Below are 18,311 nucleotides of genomic sequence, written 5' to 3' on the forward strand. Positions count from 1 at the left end.
ATGTAAGGTGACAAAAAAAATTGCTTATTTACCACAGTTTTTATTTTTTACGGTGTTTATCTGAGGGATTAGGTCATGTTTTTATAGAGTCGGTCAATACGGACCCGGCAATACCTAATATGTATACTTTTTATTTATTTACTTAAGTTTTACACAATAACAGCTTTTAAAAAAATAAAATATATATGATGTTTTAGTGTCTCCATATTCTGAGCCATAGTTATTCTTTTTTTTGGGCGATTGTCTCAGGTAGGGGCTCATTTTTTGCAGGATGAGGTGACAGATTAGTACTATTTTGGTGGGCACACGCTTTTTTGATCGCTTGCTGTTATACTTTTTGTGATGTAAGGTGACAAAAAAATTGTTTATTTAGCACACTTTCTATTTTTTACAGTGTTCATCTGAGAGGTTAGGTCATGTGATATGTTTATAGAGCTGGTGGATATGGACGTGGCGATACCTAAATGACGTTTTTGTTTATTTTTACTTGAACCTTTTTTTATTTAACTTTTTTTTTTAACTTAATTTTTTTGTCCCACTTTGGCACTACAACTTTTTGGGGTCTAATCCTTTACAATGCATTCCAATACTTCTGTATTGGAATGTATTGGCTGTATGAGTAATTCAGTGTGTATTACTCATACAGCTTCTGGCCTGTGAGATCCAGGGGGCTGGATCTCACAGGCATCACGCTGCCTTCCATGCCATCGGGTCCCCCCTACAGCCCCACGAGGACCCGATGGCACCGCCGCACCATAAAAAGCCGACGCGCGGGGGGGGGGGGGGTGATGTCACGCGACCCCCTGCGCATTGACCCAAGGTGCCTGCTCAATGATTTGAGCAGGCCCCTTTTCCGATCACCGCCCGCCGGGCGGCGGTGATCGGAAATACACATAACATACCGGTAAGTCATGTGTCCGGAACAGGTTAAAATTGCCCCCTGGCTGAGCCAAATGTAAATAAATGGAGTATCAAATCTTTTTTTTTACACAATAAAAACACAGAGCTATGGGGACTGGGTATTGCGGATGTGCTAGCGGCCATCTAGCAACCCATGTCCTCAGCTCTATACACAAAATCCCGGTGACAGGTTTTCTTTAAACATGTATTCTTCTTTTCCATACATGCATGAGCCAGATATAAAGCAGTAGCTATGATGCCATCTGTAGAGCAGCTAGGACGATGTGCAAACTGCAGGGGTCCATGAAGAGTGGCAGCATGTTCTACATATGCCTCATGACAAGCCTCTTGAAGCACTTCATGAAGATAGACGTGGGTGCAACAGGACGGTGGGTCATTGAGACAAAACACTGGAGACTTCTTTGGGACACGCATGATGGTAGTCACTTTGAAGTATAAACATAATGACTTAAAACCATTGTGCAAAGTAAGCACTTTTCAAATGTTACCAAAACTGTGTAATTCCTCAGCACTGACAACACTGCTCAGGGAGGTGTTAAACATGTCCGTAAGAACATCCGTTAGTTGTTCTGCACACTTTGACTTGCATTACACCCTGGAATTGAAAGTATTCTTGTTGTGTAACATTATCCCCTATCAACATGAAAGGGGATAACAATTATCTTATCTTAAATGTACCTAGCTTTTTTTTTTACTTTTTCAATTTCCATTGGGTTCCGTATTGCTCTATTTAGCTGGTGTAAAATAATCTGCAGAAAAGAAGAACTTTTTCTCCTCTTCTTCAGAAGATGAATCAATATGTTCTCCCTCTTCTCTATCAGAAAATTCAGCATAGGACAAGTCTTCAGAATCAGAGGAAGACTGCTCTCTGCAGTAAGACCAGACATAGCAGACTGGATATCCTCCTTTACCAAAGATCTAATGTAGTTCATAAACACCGGGGATTCTTCCTGCACAAATTTTGATGTGCACGAAGGACATATGGGTTTTTTGTATGATGGATCCTGTTTCTTATTGCAAACAGCGCATTTATCTGAACCGCTTTTTTCTTTAGGCACCGCATCTTTGTCTCCCTATAAGAGAGCAAAAGATACTTAACCAAATGGCACAATATTTTAAGCCAAGTAAATAAATAAAAGAAAATATACAGTACACCTCAGGAAAAAAAGTGCGACTGGAGCTGTGACTTGGACCTGCATTCAATGGACTGTGGTATATATCTCGGCACCTCCTGGGACTACCACTGCATGAATTCTGCATGCAACTCTTCCAAGTGTTAACTCACACTGAGGAGGAAGCTTCTCTCATCCGGCTTATATGCCGTCTTCCCATCTTGTGCTGATGGCGTGTGAAGTCACCGGAAGTGACGATTCCCACCACCAGAAGTAACATCACCAATATGGCACCCTCCATTTCTATATCACACTAAGGGCACCACACTCTCTGGCTGGAGCCGTCTCCCTTAACTGAATGCTGCACCAGAAGCGACCACCAACATGGCGCTTTCCATGGCGCTCAGCGTATATGCACTGTGCCGAAACCACTTCCAGAAGCCACTGATACTGTGGGAAAGGAGAGATTACACATGCCTCTGTTTCGCAAACCTTAGGCAGAGACCAGCCGAAGAAGGTTGGGAACAATGGGCATTGCCTACTTCCTTTGCCCACCCACAATTCCAGGGCCTCAGCCCTGACACTCTCTGTATCTTCCCCACTGAACAGGGGCAGGTAAAAAACAAAGAAGGGGGAAGTGGGGAAGGGAAATTTAACCTCTCTGCATGGTTTTCCTGTCCCTGATAGGGGCAGGGCCAACTCATGGGTGCCGTAGTGGAGATGACTGGGGGAAGTTATAGGGGTTTTCCGAGACTTAAAATACTGATGAACTATCCTCTAGATACTGTAGGTCATCAGTATCTGATCAGTGGGGATCCAACACCCGTGATCCCTGCTGATCAGCTTTTCGAGAAGGCAGCGGTACTCACATAGCACCGAGGCCTTCTCACTGATTTCTCTAGGCTGAGTGACGACACACGTTCAACGGTCACATGGCCTAGGTGCAGATCAGCCTCACACAAGTGAATGGTGCTGAGCTTAAATACATATTTATATAATTTATATAAAATTTATATAAATTATATAAAACTATATAATTTAAAATGCTGTGCTGGGTCAGCATGGAGAAGGCCGCGGTGCTCACAGGGGAGCCGGTGACTTTTAAGGCAGCTGATCAGCGGGGCTCCTGGGTGTCAGACCTCCACCGATCAGATATCGATATCAATATTTAAATCTCGACAAACCCTTTAATTGCTTCTGCCAGACTTTATTTAAGGGGTTGATTGCAAAGGACGCATATGCAATCACAACTATTCAGCTTTTATTTTTGAAACAAGGCATTTTTTAATTTCACTGTAACAATTTAAAGAGGACCTCTCATGGTTTTGTATTAATGTAGATAAATACCTTTACTTGCGGGGTAATCTGCCTGATTTTTTTAAAATATCGCTCCTGCGCCCCGCTGCCCCCCCCCGTAGTTTTTGTGCTAATACTGAGCATCGGTAAAGGGAGGAGGAGACGCCAGGGTTTCTCAATGGGCTTCTCCTTCTCCCTGGCTGTGCCACGATCCAATTGCAGTGGAGAGTGTCACAGCCAGGGAGAAGGTGAGTTTTTTCTTCCTGGCTGTGATGCTCTCCGCAAAAAAATCTAGACAGAATATATGTTCAGTTTTAAAGGAACATAAAATCTTGGATGTAACAGTGCTAATCTAAAGTAGTCAAAATAATTGAGTGGCTGTTTTTAGAGTGGAAGAAAATTGAAAACATACAGGGGTCGTCCTGGTTGGATTCAAAACCACAAAATCATTGCCGCTTTATAAAACTTTACAATCATGACTGTAACTGTTAATTTGTAATATAAATGAGAGTGCAATTACCTAAATAAATAGTCCTTATCATGGCTGCGGCAACCGTAAAATAACCATGTATCTCCAAATATACATTCCTTCTTCTGTTGACGTTGTATTTCTCTAAATGAAAAAACAAACATAAATAGGAGAACAAAAGGCAAATGGGTTAACTAGGACACATACATGCAGATCACTGTTACTAATTTACTTTATTGGTATTATTATTAAAGTGCCATCAATTCCACGGTGCTATACATATGAAAAAACAAACAAACATTGCAATAAGCATGAACAAGACAAGTTACAAACTGGTATAGAAGGAGAGATGACCCTGCCCGCAAAGCATCGTATATAGAGTTGAGCGGACACCTAGATGTTCAGGTTCGGATGAACTTGAAAAAAAAAAATCGGGTTCGAGACCCGAACCCCATTGAAGTCAATGGGGACCCAAACTTTTGAGCACTAAAATGGCTGTAAAAATGTCATGGAAAGAGGGCTGCCAAAGGCAACAAAATGTACTTAAGAGCATGGCAAATGCTCTGCAAACAAATGTGGATAGGGAAATTAATTAAAAAAACATAAATGACCTTAAAAATTTTTTAATTAGGAATGATGTAGGAGGAAGAGGTTGAGGAGGCGGTGAATGGGTGGATGTGGCCGTGTAGGCTCACGTGGCGGTCTAGGTGGAAGCGGCGGCGAAGGAGGAATAGGTAGCCAAAACAGATGCGTTATTTTGCATTTTTACATAGGGGGATCCCCCCAAATACTGGGACATATAAAAAAAAAAAAAAAAAGTAATAAGTGCACTTGAGTACAAGGATGGATGGTTAAGGCTGTTAGAACTGTCTATTCTGCACAAAGTACAGACAAGTCTTGTCGGATCCAGGCCTGGTTCATTTTAATGAATGTGAGCTTGTCCACGTTGGCTGTGGACAGGCGGCTGCGTCTGTCTGTAATGACACCTCCTGCTGTGCTAACTACACGTTCAGAGAGTACACTGGCTGCAGGGCAGGCCAGCACCTCCAAGGCATACAGGGCAAGCTCTGGCCATGTGGACAATTTGGAGACCCAGAAGTTGAATGGGGCAGAACCATTAGTGAGCATGTGTAGGCGTGTGCACGGGTACTGTTCCACCATGCTGTTCAAATGCTGCCTCCTGCTTACACGCTCCATATCAGCAGTTGGGGCCGGTTGTTGCGGCGAGGTGACAAAGCTTTTCCCACATGTTGGCCATGCTAACCCTGCGACCTCCTCCCCTGCCTTCGCCTTGTGCTTCCACTTGTCCCCCGGCATCAGTCGGGAATGCTCTCAGGAGCGCGTCTGGAAACATAAGTTGTTGTGCGTCAGTGCATTCTATGTCTTCCACCCCTGGGGAAGGGCAAGGTGGATGCCCTTGGGAAACCCTGCTAGCAGAGTCTTCAAACAGCATAAGAGACTGCTTCATGACTTGAGGCTCAGACAGGTTTCCCGATATGCACAGGGGTGATGTGACAGACTGATGGGCATGGGTTTCAGGCACCACCTGTGCGCTTTCTGCAGAAGACTGGGTGGGAGATAATGTGAATGTGCTGGATCCACTGTCGGCCACCCAATTGACTAGCGCCTGTACCTGCTCAGACCTTACCGTGCTTAGAACGGCATTAGGCCCAACCAAATATTGCTGTAGATTCTGGCGGCTACTGGGGCCTGAGGTAGTAGGTTCAGTAGGATGTGTAGCAGTGGCAGAACTGCCAAGTCCTCTCCCTGCACCAGAGGCTCCACCAACACCACGACCTGGACTGTGTCCTTTATTAGATGTTTGACTCATAGTTAGCGTTCACAAAGCAAAGTAAAAAGTGGTTAAGTCTGTTAAAAATTATTAACCGCCAATAAAAACCATGATGTAGGGTATTGCACTAAAAAATATATATATTTTTTTCTATATGACAGCAGTATTTGTGGCCTAAATTTCACAGTAATTTATGCATGTCTAATCCCAGATGTGCAGCATATCAGAGGGTTTTTTCACCCCAGTAAGCACAAAGCCGTATTTCTGGCCTAAATGTGACACTCACTTATGCACGTCTAATCCCAGATGTGTAGTATAGCAGAGGGTTTTTTCACCCCAGTAAGCAAAAAGCCGAATTTGTGGCCTAAATTTCAGTCACTTATGCATGTCTAATCCCAGATTTGCAGTATATCAGAGGGTTTTTTCACCCCAGTAAGCACAAAGCCGTATTTCTGTCACCGCCAGACATCTGAGAAGCTCTGACAGACGTTCTTCAGAATCTCCTGCTTGAGGTTCTTTTGTTTTGCTTTTGTTTTGTCATCTCGTTTCCCTCTCTCAGCTGTCATCTAGTTGCACTGATTGCATCCCTTTAAATCCCCTCCCATACTGCATCACTTTGCAGTTTATACAACTTCCTGGAGTGTGTACATGCTGGATGCTACAACTGATGCTTTTACAGATAAGTCTGTTCATTTATTTGTGTTTTCCTGTTTGCTTGATCCTAGGTGACCCTGACTACCTCTGTATTAAGTGTAGGGAGCCGGTAGTGGAGCTCTGCAAGCTACGTGGCAATTAATAGCTATAAAACGGCGAATTCGGGTTATTTCTGCTGGAAAACGAGATACCCAGACTAAGGACCCCAACCGGAACCGATTGATACAATTTTCATCAGTTTCAGAGGTGGTTGGATGGTGCGGCCTACAGCACATCTAGAAGCGCCGGCCTAAATTTTGGCTCCTTGCCACATCTTGTAAGTAGGCTAATGGTGTCACCCCGCACCCCACACTAACACCGCATAGACCCATCAGCGGTTTGCCTACTTTGCACTAGATCGTGTTAGAGCTTTTGTAATCAAGCGGAATTTTCCCGCCCGCTTGGATCATCAGAACCTTGTGACGCACTCCGGACTCAGCGACCAGGCCACTACAGTACTGACAGCCACAAGCTTCCTAAAGACCAGACGGCAAAAAGCGAGTCTTTCTACACACCGTCAATTGGGAAAGAAAGCCGCCGATACTAGCGGGCACAAGAAGCTGTCAGTAATAATTCACCACCAGCCAAAAAAAAAGATCTAGCAGCAGTTAATCTACGGCCTGGAAGATAATCGGATAATCGCGATTAAGCTGTCAAGAATCGGAACATACCTGCTTTACAGAGGGAAGACGAATCGCCGCAATACCAAGCCACCGATGCCCTGACTGACAGTTCCGGAGGAGTCAGACATCTGATTCAAGCACCGGAGGCACTCCTGACTATCCATCAGCATTCCTGCAATTATCAAAGTCACCGCTCCGGAAAAGATCCCTCACCTAGAGCCTAAGACCTTCTGCTGGGGACACCGATCTTGCTGGTAAGCTCACTCAGTTAAACTCTTTAATCGGGCCCCAGACTGTGGTGAGAGCAGGGCTCAGGACTCCGTGCCTTAGCGCAGGTCTGTCCACATAAGAATCTGAAGGCTGCTGCCTGCAACCAAGTAGATCTCCTAACACTACTGTGGACCCATTAGCTGAAGAAATAGGTGTATTACCACCTTCTAACTAATCGCACAGCTGGAAAGCAGTGTCAGCCACCGGGCTGCAAGTAGGGGATAGAGGAAATAGCAAAGTGGTTTAGGCGCCCACACCTGCTTTACACTACATCACCTCTCCATTCAGGTGAAAACACAATTGACTCCCCCTGAGTTCACACTAATCTTCAATAGGCCAAGCCTAAATTTTTACAGATGTTCAGAGACCGACAAACCTGTCTCTTAAAGGGCCCCTGACCCAATTTTTCTCTCACGCTACAGTGACATTATTGCAAGCAAAATAGTTTACTGGAGCACTATGTTTTCATAATCTCTCATTGACTGGCCAATGAGGGCCAACAACAGCGAGTGATCCACAAAAGCTACACTGCCTGTCTTCAAGAATTATCGGGTCCATCCCTGTTTACTCACAGATATGGTCAAAATCGAACCAGGGAAATCTAGAACAACTTCCACTATAAAAGTATCAGGCTCCCTAGACTCTTGCATACAAAAACTTCAAGGGGCCTCTTCAACCAAACACATCCCTGCACAGATCCCTACAGAGGATAAAAAACGTGTCCATACATCACGTGACACCTCAGACATGGATAGCGATACAGAAGAATTCCAGGAGGATAGGGGCCTCCCAATCTCAAGAAACTTCCTGGGAAAAGCCCTCTCTAAGGCCTTAGAACCAGTGCTCAAAGAGTTACAAGACATAAAACAAGATGTCAGGAGCATTGGAAACAGAGTCGAACAACTAGAGAACGTCCAATCTCAAATTGTCTCCTACACTGAAGCAGCGACAAACTCATTCACCTCCTGCCAATCACATATGAATAAGATTGTAAACTGGATGGAGGATCAAGAAAATCGTGCTAGACGCAACAACTTACGGATCAAAGGAATCCCAGAGTCTTTCCTCCCAGAGACCCTCCCTGACACTGTTAAACAAATCTTCATGGCAATCTTAGGATATAACTACCCTCTGGAGATTTCCATTGAAAGAGCCCACAGATCCCTCAGAGCCAAACCTACACCAAAAGAACCCCCCAGGAACGTTATCTGTCGTCTGTTTCATTCCAAAGTTAGGGATGATATATTACGACTAGCTCGCACAAACCCTCCTAATCCACTAGAAGGCTCTGCAATATCTATTTTTCAAGATCTAGCAAGAGTCACACTTTCTAAAAGAAACATCCTGAGGCCTCTCACAGAAATCCTGCGGCGAAGAAACATCCCATACAAATGGCTTTTCCCCTTTGGCCTATCTCTCTCACATGAGAGTAAAATAAATATCTTTAGAAATCACATGGAGTTACCAGATCTCCTCACACATCTTAATATCTCGGACGTTGACATCCCAGATTGGTCCCCGATCCAGGACATCGCAAGTCTACCTATGATCCCCTCCTCCCACTCCTTGGGAATCAGCAGGATCAGAAAAAAGAAATAAAAACCGGAAGAGACAAGGGAAGATGACCCCCAGAAGAATCGAGATGGACCCGACCTGATGTCCATTAAAGCTGGGTGACAGGCTCATCTTGGGATTCACTAAGACATAACTATTTTTGTTCTCAATTGATTATTACTATATTGTTAGTGTTCCCTTTTGCGGAGGTGGGGACTGGGGAGGCCCCGATCTGGTGCGATATTATCCTTTCTGTTCCACACTTCTCAATTAATTTAGCCCAGGCATCTCGGTCCTTTATCAGGACAGAGCTTCCTGGTGCTCGGGTTCCTCCCTCCTCCCCTCCACCCCACTGCCTTTTCAGGCAGTTCATATAGTATATAGTATGCTACCTCTTAATAGTCACTCTGTCATATATACTACATGTCACTCTATTACTAGATGATATTGCCTGGTCACTGGGAAGGGGACCGGGATGAAGGGTTACCTCCGTCTCCCATTGTGTCGGTCCTGACACTTCCGCTCTTCTAATCCCAATATTCCTAATGACCAGGTGGATCCCCCACCGAGCCATCTTATAGGTCCTACTCCTCTCAGATTGAGGGCTCTGGGCCTCACAGGCGATACCAACATTCTCTATTTTTGTTTGTTTGTTCATCACTCACACAACAGTGCTTTTCTCAGCCATGACCCTCATGGCTATCAGTTTGCATGATTGTGAACTTTTGTTACCAGCTATGATATTTGTATCAGGCTTTGTTGATATTTGCATGTTCACAATGGTTCTAATCCCTTTCCACACCCATTCATCCCCCCCCCCCCCACCCACCTCTCCAACCCCCAAAGGTGCTGGGCACTTCCAACAAAACTTTCTTCAGACCACATTTTCTCCAAAGATTTAGTTTAAACTCACTTTCAAATGGCCAACATAAAATTTACCTCTTATAATGTCAGAGGTCTTAATGCAGCAGTAAAACGCAGTAAAATCCTACACGCTTTGAAAAAAGCCCACTCAGATATTATTTTCCTTCAAGAAATCCACTTTAGGGAAGAAAAGACACCGGCTCTGCGTGGGCACTTCTATGATAAATGGTACCATTCACACACTCCTACCAAAAATTCAAAGGGAGTAGCCATTGCTTTTTCGAAGCGGGTATCTTTTGACCTAGTCCTCCAACAAATAGACAAGGATGGCAGATTCTTGATCTTAATCGGAAAGCTAGAAGGTATACCAGTCACATTGGCTAATCTATACGCTCCAAATATAAAACAAGACCCTTGGCTACGCGACGTTCTTACACTGATAAATGGCATATCACAGTGTTTGTTAGTAGTTGGCGGGGACCTTAATCTAGCTCTAGACCCTTTGTTAGACACGTCCACTGGTAAGTCTGCTTTGTCCCACAGGGCAATCAACCATATAAAAAATTCCCTTCAACTTCTCTCCCTAAGAGACGCTTGGCGTTTTGATCACCCCACAGACCGAGATTACACCCTATATTCAACTCCGCATAACTCCTACCACAGAATAGACTATTTTTTCCTACAACAATCCTCACTTCCCAAACTCCGCTCTATAGACATCGGCGCTAGTGTTCATTTCGACCATTCCCCCATAGAAATGTCCTTGCTTATTACAAGCACTTCCCAGGCTAAACCTCCATGGAGGCTTAATGAAACATTATTATCAACCCCCTCGATACATAAAAAGATTAAGGCACGGTTAGAACTATCTTTTCAGCAAAACAGAGACCAAGGCACCTCAATCCCTTATGTTTGGGAAGCACATAAGGCTACTGTCAGAGGTGAATTCATATCAGCAGGTTCGTTCCACAAAAAGCAAAGAGACCAAAAAATATCATCACTATACTCCAAAATACTTAAACTAGAGAAGCTTCACAAAAAATCCCTTTCCACTCCCCATCTCCAGAAACTCACTGAAGCCCGTCTCCAACTCAAAGATACATTGAACGTATCTTCCACAAAAATATATATGTCAACCAGGCACGCTTTTTTTGCACACGGAGACAAATCTTCAAAACTAATGGTGTCCCTCATCAAACGTAAAAAAACCCATACCAACATCTCAGAGATCAGACAGGACTCAGGTAAACTCACATCAGCCCCTTCAGACATAGAGTCTGAATTTATACGATTTTACACATCCTTGTACCATCTCCCCTCAGAAGCTGGATGGCCAGAGTTCGCGCAAATCAGCCATCTCGGAATTCCTCTCACGACTTGACCTCCCCAAACTAAATCCCAAGTTTCATTCATCCCTACTTAAGCCTTTCTCTATAACTGAGGTCCGTACTGCGCTTAAAAAATGTCCTAAGAATAAGGCCCCAGGGCAAGATGGCCTACCTTGTTCCTATTATGATTCATTTTCCTCGGTTCTCCTCCCTCAACTAACGGACACGCTAAATTCGTATCTCTCGGGTTGAAATATACCCCAACAAGCTTTAGAGGCTTATATCACGCTTATTTACAAAGAGGGCAAAGATCCGTCCAACTGTGGTACTTATAGACCCATCTCGCTCCTAAACACAGATTTAAAATTATACGCAAACCTCTTGGCAAGCAGACTCAAACCTATAATCCCCGACTTGATCTCCCCCGAACGAGTTGGATTCGTGTCCGGAAGAGAGGGAAGGGATAATACCATGGGGATCCTCTCATTAATCCAAATTGTGTCACATAGTAAACAACCACTGGTATTACTTGGGACCGATGCAAAAAAGGCTTTTGATAGGGTGGATTGGCTCTTCATGAAGCAAGTTCTGTAACACTTCGGATTCCCCCAGGCCTTCATCGATGCGATCTTTGTCATTTACTCCAGTCCCACGGCCAGGCTAAGCATTAATAAGTCTCTCTCAGCCCCTTTCCACAAAAAGAACGGGACCCGCCAAGGCTGCCCACTTTCCCCAATCCTGTTTATACTATCATTGGAACCCCTATTGACGGCCATTAGATCACATCCAGACATTAGAGGTTACAGCGACGGTACCCGGTCACAAACTACGGCAGCATATGCCGATGACATTCTGCTAATATTGACCAACCCTACACCTCTGCTTTCCCCGCCCTCCAAACGTTACTTATGGACAGATCTCTAACTTTAAAATCAACACTACAAAATCGGAAGCTCTAGGTTTCAATCTACACAGCAAGGACGCAGAACTGCTCCAATCACGCTACCCATACCATTGGCCCAAAACCCACATCACATATCTAGGCCTAAAAATCAGTCCCACATGGAAAGATCTATATACCCTTAATTACGCCCCTATTTTACCGAAATTCAAATCAACCTTAGATTCCTGGGCCCTACCATTTTTATCATGGATGGGACGAAAAAATCTAATCAAATCTATCCTTCTCCCTAAATTACTATACCTTTTCCAAACTCTCCCCATTTCACTTCGCGCACAATTTTTTACAAATATCAGGAGACTGATTAGTAACTACCTTTGGCGAGGCAATAGACCTAGGTTGAGCCACAACTTGGTAGTTCAACATAAATTAAGAGGAGGTATGTCCCTACCCGACTGGAGACACTACTACGACGCTGTACATCAATCCAGAATAGTACAGTGGCTACTTGACCGTGATAGAAGACTCAATTTTACATTAGAATCACAACTAGCTAAATTCCCACTAAGATCCCTTCTATGGCAATGCGATAATGATTCATATAAACCTCCTAGCCAACTCTCCTCGAATACCATCACCCAAACCACCTTAAAGATCTGGAATAAATATAAAAAAGATATTAGCCCCACTCTCTCCCCTCTGATGACAATAGCAGACATTTCAGAACTATACCTTCCAAAGTTTAAGGAAATTAAACTTAATCTACCAGAGCTAAAAAAAATAGGCCTCATTAATTTCCTCAATAAAGACCTTGGGGAGGACCCATTAGAAAATACATCCCTTCAACATTTACAAAGATTGCACATAACCAAACTTGTATCACCTTACCTACGCCATGCTGGTACCCCAAGGGACCCTACCCCCTTTGAAGAATTATCCTGACTTTTAAAACCACCACCACACCTTCTTTCAAAAGTGTATTCTATATTACAAATAACTAACTCCCCTACAGATAGGTACTATATCTCTGAGTGGAGTAAAGATCTTGCTACCACATGGACTCAGCAGGAATCCAAACAGATTTACAAGAATTCTTAAGGCATCTCACGCTGCACAAAACTACAGGAGAATTATTTTCTTTTCTTTCAAATCTTTATTTATATCAAGGCAAAGATATACAGGGTCGGCATACAGAATGGTATACATTATAGCGCAAACCTTTACAACAATTACAATGGCTATGCCCTCCCCCATATAATATACCTCATATTATAACGTGAAAGGCAATAGTGCCCATAGAGAGGAGACATACAAACAGACATACAAACAAATCAACCAACATACATAACCTGGATCACAAGAGGGTGTGCACATCAGTACAACTGAAACTGGCACGGTGCGGTTAAGTATAAAGTATTGCTGAGGCCAATAAAGCGAGTCATATAACACTATGGCCGAAGTATATTAAAAGGAACTGTCAGCTGGTGTGTTTACAGATTATATCTATAACTGAGTCCTAAGTCTAGGTGAGAGTACTGAGAGGCAAGGAGACGCAGGGTAATCAGTGGAAGATTAAGGTTTGGGAGCTAACCCACTGGATATACACCACTTGAACCAAGGCGCCCAACGTTTAAGGTATTTGTCGTGGGAGAGAGTTTCCCATCTAGAAAGCTCTTCAAATCTGCATATTTCCCTTACTCTCTCTATCCATTCCCCTCTCGTTGGAGCCTCTGTCGAGAGCCAGTGACGTGGGACAAGGATTTTTGCCGCTGCCACAAGGTGTGCTACCAGCGAGATTTTGGAGAGAGGATATTCCTTATTAGGCAGATTCAGTAGCACGATCTTGGGGGTTAATGGAGTGCCTATAGAGCATATAGATTGAATATCTTTCGACACCGTTTCCCAAAACCCGGAGATTTCTGAACAAGTCCACCATATGTGGTAGTTTGTGCCTAAGTCTTTATGACATCTCCAACAACACGGAGAGGAGGTAGGGTCCATTTTGTGCAGAATGGTGGGAGCCCTGTACCACTGGGTCACTACTTTATAAGAGTTTTCCTGGATTCGGACACACCGAGAGTAGCTGTGAGAATAACGGAGAATCTCCTCTATATCTGTAGCCACTAGGGGAACTCCCATGTCCCTTTCCCAATGTGATATGAAATGAGGTATATCCTTAGAATCAGCCGCTAGAATCTTATTATATATTAAGGAGAGTACCTTCTTCACCGGGAAGTCAGAAGTCAAAAGCACGTCGTACCAGGAGGGGAGGTAATTAAGGCAAGTCAGGTCCAAGTATTGTCTGCAGAAAAAACTAAAATGAGCATATTGCAATGTGGACCAATTTTCCAACTTAAGTGACACCACTTTCTTGTGGGACTGATCTGTTTTTCAGTATGTCACCTATAGTATGATTACCAAAGCTCCTCCACATATTGTATGTATCAGAGTATCCATTCAGCAGGTAGTATGGGAGGAGTCTAATCGGCATAAGTGGTGTGGGCTGTGAATGTAGTTCAAGTAGGGTCGACAAGGTCCGCCATGTGGAAAGAACCCCTTGATAAAAGGGTGAGGTGTTTGAGAAGGCCCTGCGGTGACTTTGAGTGTTCGGGGGATTGGCTATCTTAGCTTTCCATAGGCTAGCTACCTCAGTTGGGGAGAGGACCTGTCTTGCAATTTGACATCCTAATTTGTGGTTGTTAGGGTTCAGTATTTCTGAGTGGAGTCGGAGAAAAGAGGATAAGTAGTAATACTTAAAGTCTGGCAAGCCGATACCCCCTTTGTGTTTCTGGCGGATTAACAGGTTGTACGATAAACGTGACAGGCGAATTCTTTTAAACTCATCTCCAGATGGTACCGTACCCCAATCATTCACCAATATTAGGTTGCTACCTCACAGTACTGGTCGTGCATGGCTTCGGTCAGCACTCCATCCATCAGGGCTGGTACCCCATGGTCGCGCCCTCACTTTATCTTATGCAGATGCATCTATGCGCTTCAAGGGCTTGTCCAATACACACCTATGATTGTTGGGTTGCACCACCTCGGCCCTATTTTTACACAGTGATTTGATATGGCATTTATTTGCTATGTTGTAACATTATAAGGCCTCACTGTTTATGTACCTTGTGTCAGAAATGTTTATTTGTCACCTTCATATTCTATTTTCGCAACGGATTTATTGTAAAATCAATAAAAAGAAAATTGAAAAGAAAGTGTAGGGAGCCGGTGGTCGTGTCCCCTCACTATTATAGGGTGTTCAGGTGTCATACAGTCGAGGCACGAGCGCATGCAATTTTCTATCATAGAGATCTTTGCATGGGCTGAGAAGACAGGGAGAGTTTCAGGGCTTAAATAGGGGTCACCCTTTTGTTCCTTAGTTTCGGATCAAGCCAGTCGGATCCTTATTTGTAACTTCTTGTTTTCTGTTACACCATCTGTGACAATTTATGGCCTAAATGTGACACTCACTTATGCATGTCTAATTGTAGATGTGCAACTATATCAGGGTTTTTTCACCCCAGTAAGCACAATGCTGTATTTGTGGCTAAAATTACACAGTCACTTATGCATGTCTAATCACATATGTGCAGTATATCAGAGGGTTTTTTCACCCCAGTAAGCACAAAGCCATATTTCTGGCCTAAATGTGACACTCACTTATGTACGTCTAATCCCAGATGTGCACTATATGAAACAGATGGATTTTTTTTCACCCCAGTAAGCAAAAAGCCGTATTTCTGGCCTAAATGTGACACTCACTTATGCACGTTTAATCCCAGATGTGCACTATATGAAACAGGTGTAGTTTTTTTCACCCCAGTAAGCACAAAGCCGCATTTCTGGCCTAAATGTGACACTCACTTATGCACGTCTAATCCTAGATATGCACTATATGAAACAGATTTTTTTTTTCACCCTAGTAAGCAAAAAGCTGTATTTCTGGACTTGCAGACATGCAGATATCCTGTGCTGGTGCACTATCGTTGCATAAAATGGCTGTCGATTATGTATTGATATTGACAAACTGAAGTAAAAAAAGTTAGTTTTCAGCAGTAGTTTGCTCAGGACAGGCTTTAAATAATTGTGCACTGCACCCATAAAAGACATTTGCTGTCGATCGCTGAGTAAAAAAGCAGTTCTTCATAAGATTTCTCCCTGATCTCTCCCTCACAGCAGCTGCAGCCTCTCCCTACACTAATCTGAGCAGAGTGATGGGCGGCGCTACGTGACTCCAGCTTAAATAGAGGCTGGGTCACATGCTGCAGTTGGCCAATCACAGCCATGCCAATAGTAGGCATGGCTGTGATGGCCTTTTGGGGCAAGTAGTATGACGCTTCTTGATTGGCTGCTGCGCAGCCTTTCAAAAAGCGCCAAGAAAGCACAACACCGAACCCTAACTTTTACGTAAATGTTCGGGTTTGGGTGCCAAAAAAACTAAAGTTCGGTACGAACCCGAACTTTACAGTTCGGGTTCGCTCAACTCTAGTCGTATAGATTTAGGCAGCAGTCCGACAGCAGTGAATTTTATTTCATATTATTTCAGCTGAGCACAGTGGTACATATATATATATATATATATACATACACAGTACAGACCAAAAGTTTGGACACCCCTTCTCATTCAAAGAGCTTTCTTTATTTTCATGACTATGAAAATTGTAGATTCACACTGAAGGCATCAAAACTATGAATTAACACATGTGGAATTATATACATACCAAAAAAAGTGTAAAACAACTGAAAATATGTCATATTCTAGGTTCTTCAAAGTAGCCACCTTTTGCTTTGATTACTGCTTTGCACACTCTTAGCATTCTCTTGTTGTGCTTCAAGAGGTAGTCACCTGAAATGGTTTTCACTTCACAGGTGTGTCCTGTCAGGTTTAATAAGTGGGATTTCTTGCCTTATAAATAGGGTTGGGACCATCAGTTGCTTTGTGGAGAAGTCAGGTGGATACACAGCTGATAGTCCTACTGAATAGACTGTTAGAATTTGTATTATGGCAAGAAAAAAACAGCTAAGTAAAGAAAAATGAGTGGCCATCATTACTTTAAGAAATAAAGGTCAGTCAGTCCGAAAAATTTGAAAAACGTTGAAAGTGTCCCCAAGTGCAGTCACAAAAAACCATCAAGCGTTACAAAGAAACTGGCTCACAGGCGGACCGCCCCAGGAAACGAAGACCAAGAGTCACCTCTGCTGCGGAGGATAAGTTCATCCGAGTCACCAGCCTCAGAAATCGCAGGTTAACAGCAGGTTAACAGCAGCTCAGATTAGAGACCAGGTCAATGCCACACAGAGTTCTAGCAGCAGACACATTTCTAGAACAACTGTTAAGAGGAGACTGTGTGAATCAGGCCTTCATGGTAGAATATCTGCTGAAAAAACCACTGCTAAGGACAGGCAACAAGCAGAAGAGACTTGTTTGGGCTAAAGAACACAAGGAATGGACATTAGACCAGTGGAAATCTGCGCTTTGGTCTGATGAGTCCAAATTTGAGAGCTTTGGTTCCAACCACCGTGTCTTTGTGCGACGCAGAAAAGGTGAATGGATGGACTCTACATGCCTAGTTCCCACCGTGAAGCATGGAGGAGGAGGTGTGATGGTGTGGGGGTGCTTTGCTGGTGACACCGTTGGGGATTTATTCAAAATTGAAAGCATACTGAACCAGCATGGCTACCACAGCATCTTGCAGCATACTGAACCAGCATGGCTACCACAGCATCTTGCAGCGGCATGCTATTCCATCCAGTTTGCGTTTAGTTGGACCATCATTTATTTTTCAACAGGACAATGACCCCAAACACACCTCCAGGCTGTGTAAGGGCTATTTGACCATGAAGGAGAGTGATGGGGTGCTGCGCCAGATGACCTGGCCTCCACAGTCACCGGACCTGAACCCAATCAAGATGGTTTGGGGTGAGATGGACCGCAGAGTGAAGGCAAAAGGGCCAACAAGTGCTAAGCATCTCTGGGAACTACTTCAAGACTGTTGGAAGACCATTTCAGGTGACTACCTCTTGTGTTTTATCAAGGGCAGGGTCAATGCAGCTAGCTATCAGGAGATTTTGGAGCACTTCATGCTTCCATCTGCTTAAAAGCATTATGGAGATGAAGATTTCATTTTTCAGCACGACCTGGCACCTGCTCACAGTGCCAAAACCACTGGTAAATGGTTTACTTACCATGGTATTACTGTGCTCAATTGGCCTGCCAACTCTCCTGACCTGAACCCCATAGAGAATCTGTGGGATATTGGGAAGAGAAAGTTGAGAGACTCTGGATGAGCTTAAGGCCGCTATCGAAGCATCCTGGGCCTCCATAACACCTCAGCAGTGCCACAGGCTGATTACCTCCATGCCACGCCGCATTGAAGCAGTCATTTTTGCAAAAGGATTCCCGACCAAGTATTGAGTGCATAACTGAACATAATTATTTGAAGGTTGACTTTTTTTGTATTACTATTTTTATTGGTCGGATTAAATAT

General features: G+C 43.8%; 1 protein-coding gene across 3 annotated transcripts in view; it reads right to left on the reverse strand.

Annotated features, from left to right (window-relative positions):
* MTRR (5-methyltetrahydrofolate-homocysteine methyltransferase reductase) overlaps positions 1-18,311 on the reverse strand; it is an 877,206-nt gene that overhangs the window by 108,609 nt on the left and 750,286 nt on the right. For all 3 annotated transcript variants that reach the window (XM_044292703.1, XM_044292705.1, XM_044292704.1), the window contains one exon: positions 3,850-3,942. In XM_044292703.1, the coding sequence (XP_044148638.1) occupies positions 3,850-3,942 (93 nt within the window). The remainder of the gene's footprint in view (positions 1-3,849; positions 3,943-18,311) is intronic.

This window comes from Bufo gargarizans, chromosome 5 (assembly GCF_014858855.1).
Source record: "Bufo gargarizans isolate SCDJY-AF-19 chromosome 5, ASM1485885v1, whole genome shotgun sequence".
Lineage (NCBI taxonomy): Eukaryota > Metazoa > Chordata > Amphibia > Anura > Bufonidae > Bufo > Bufo gargarizans.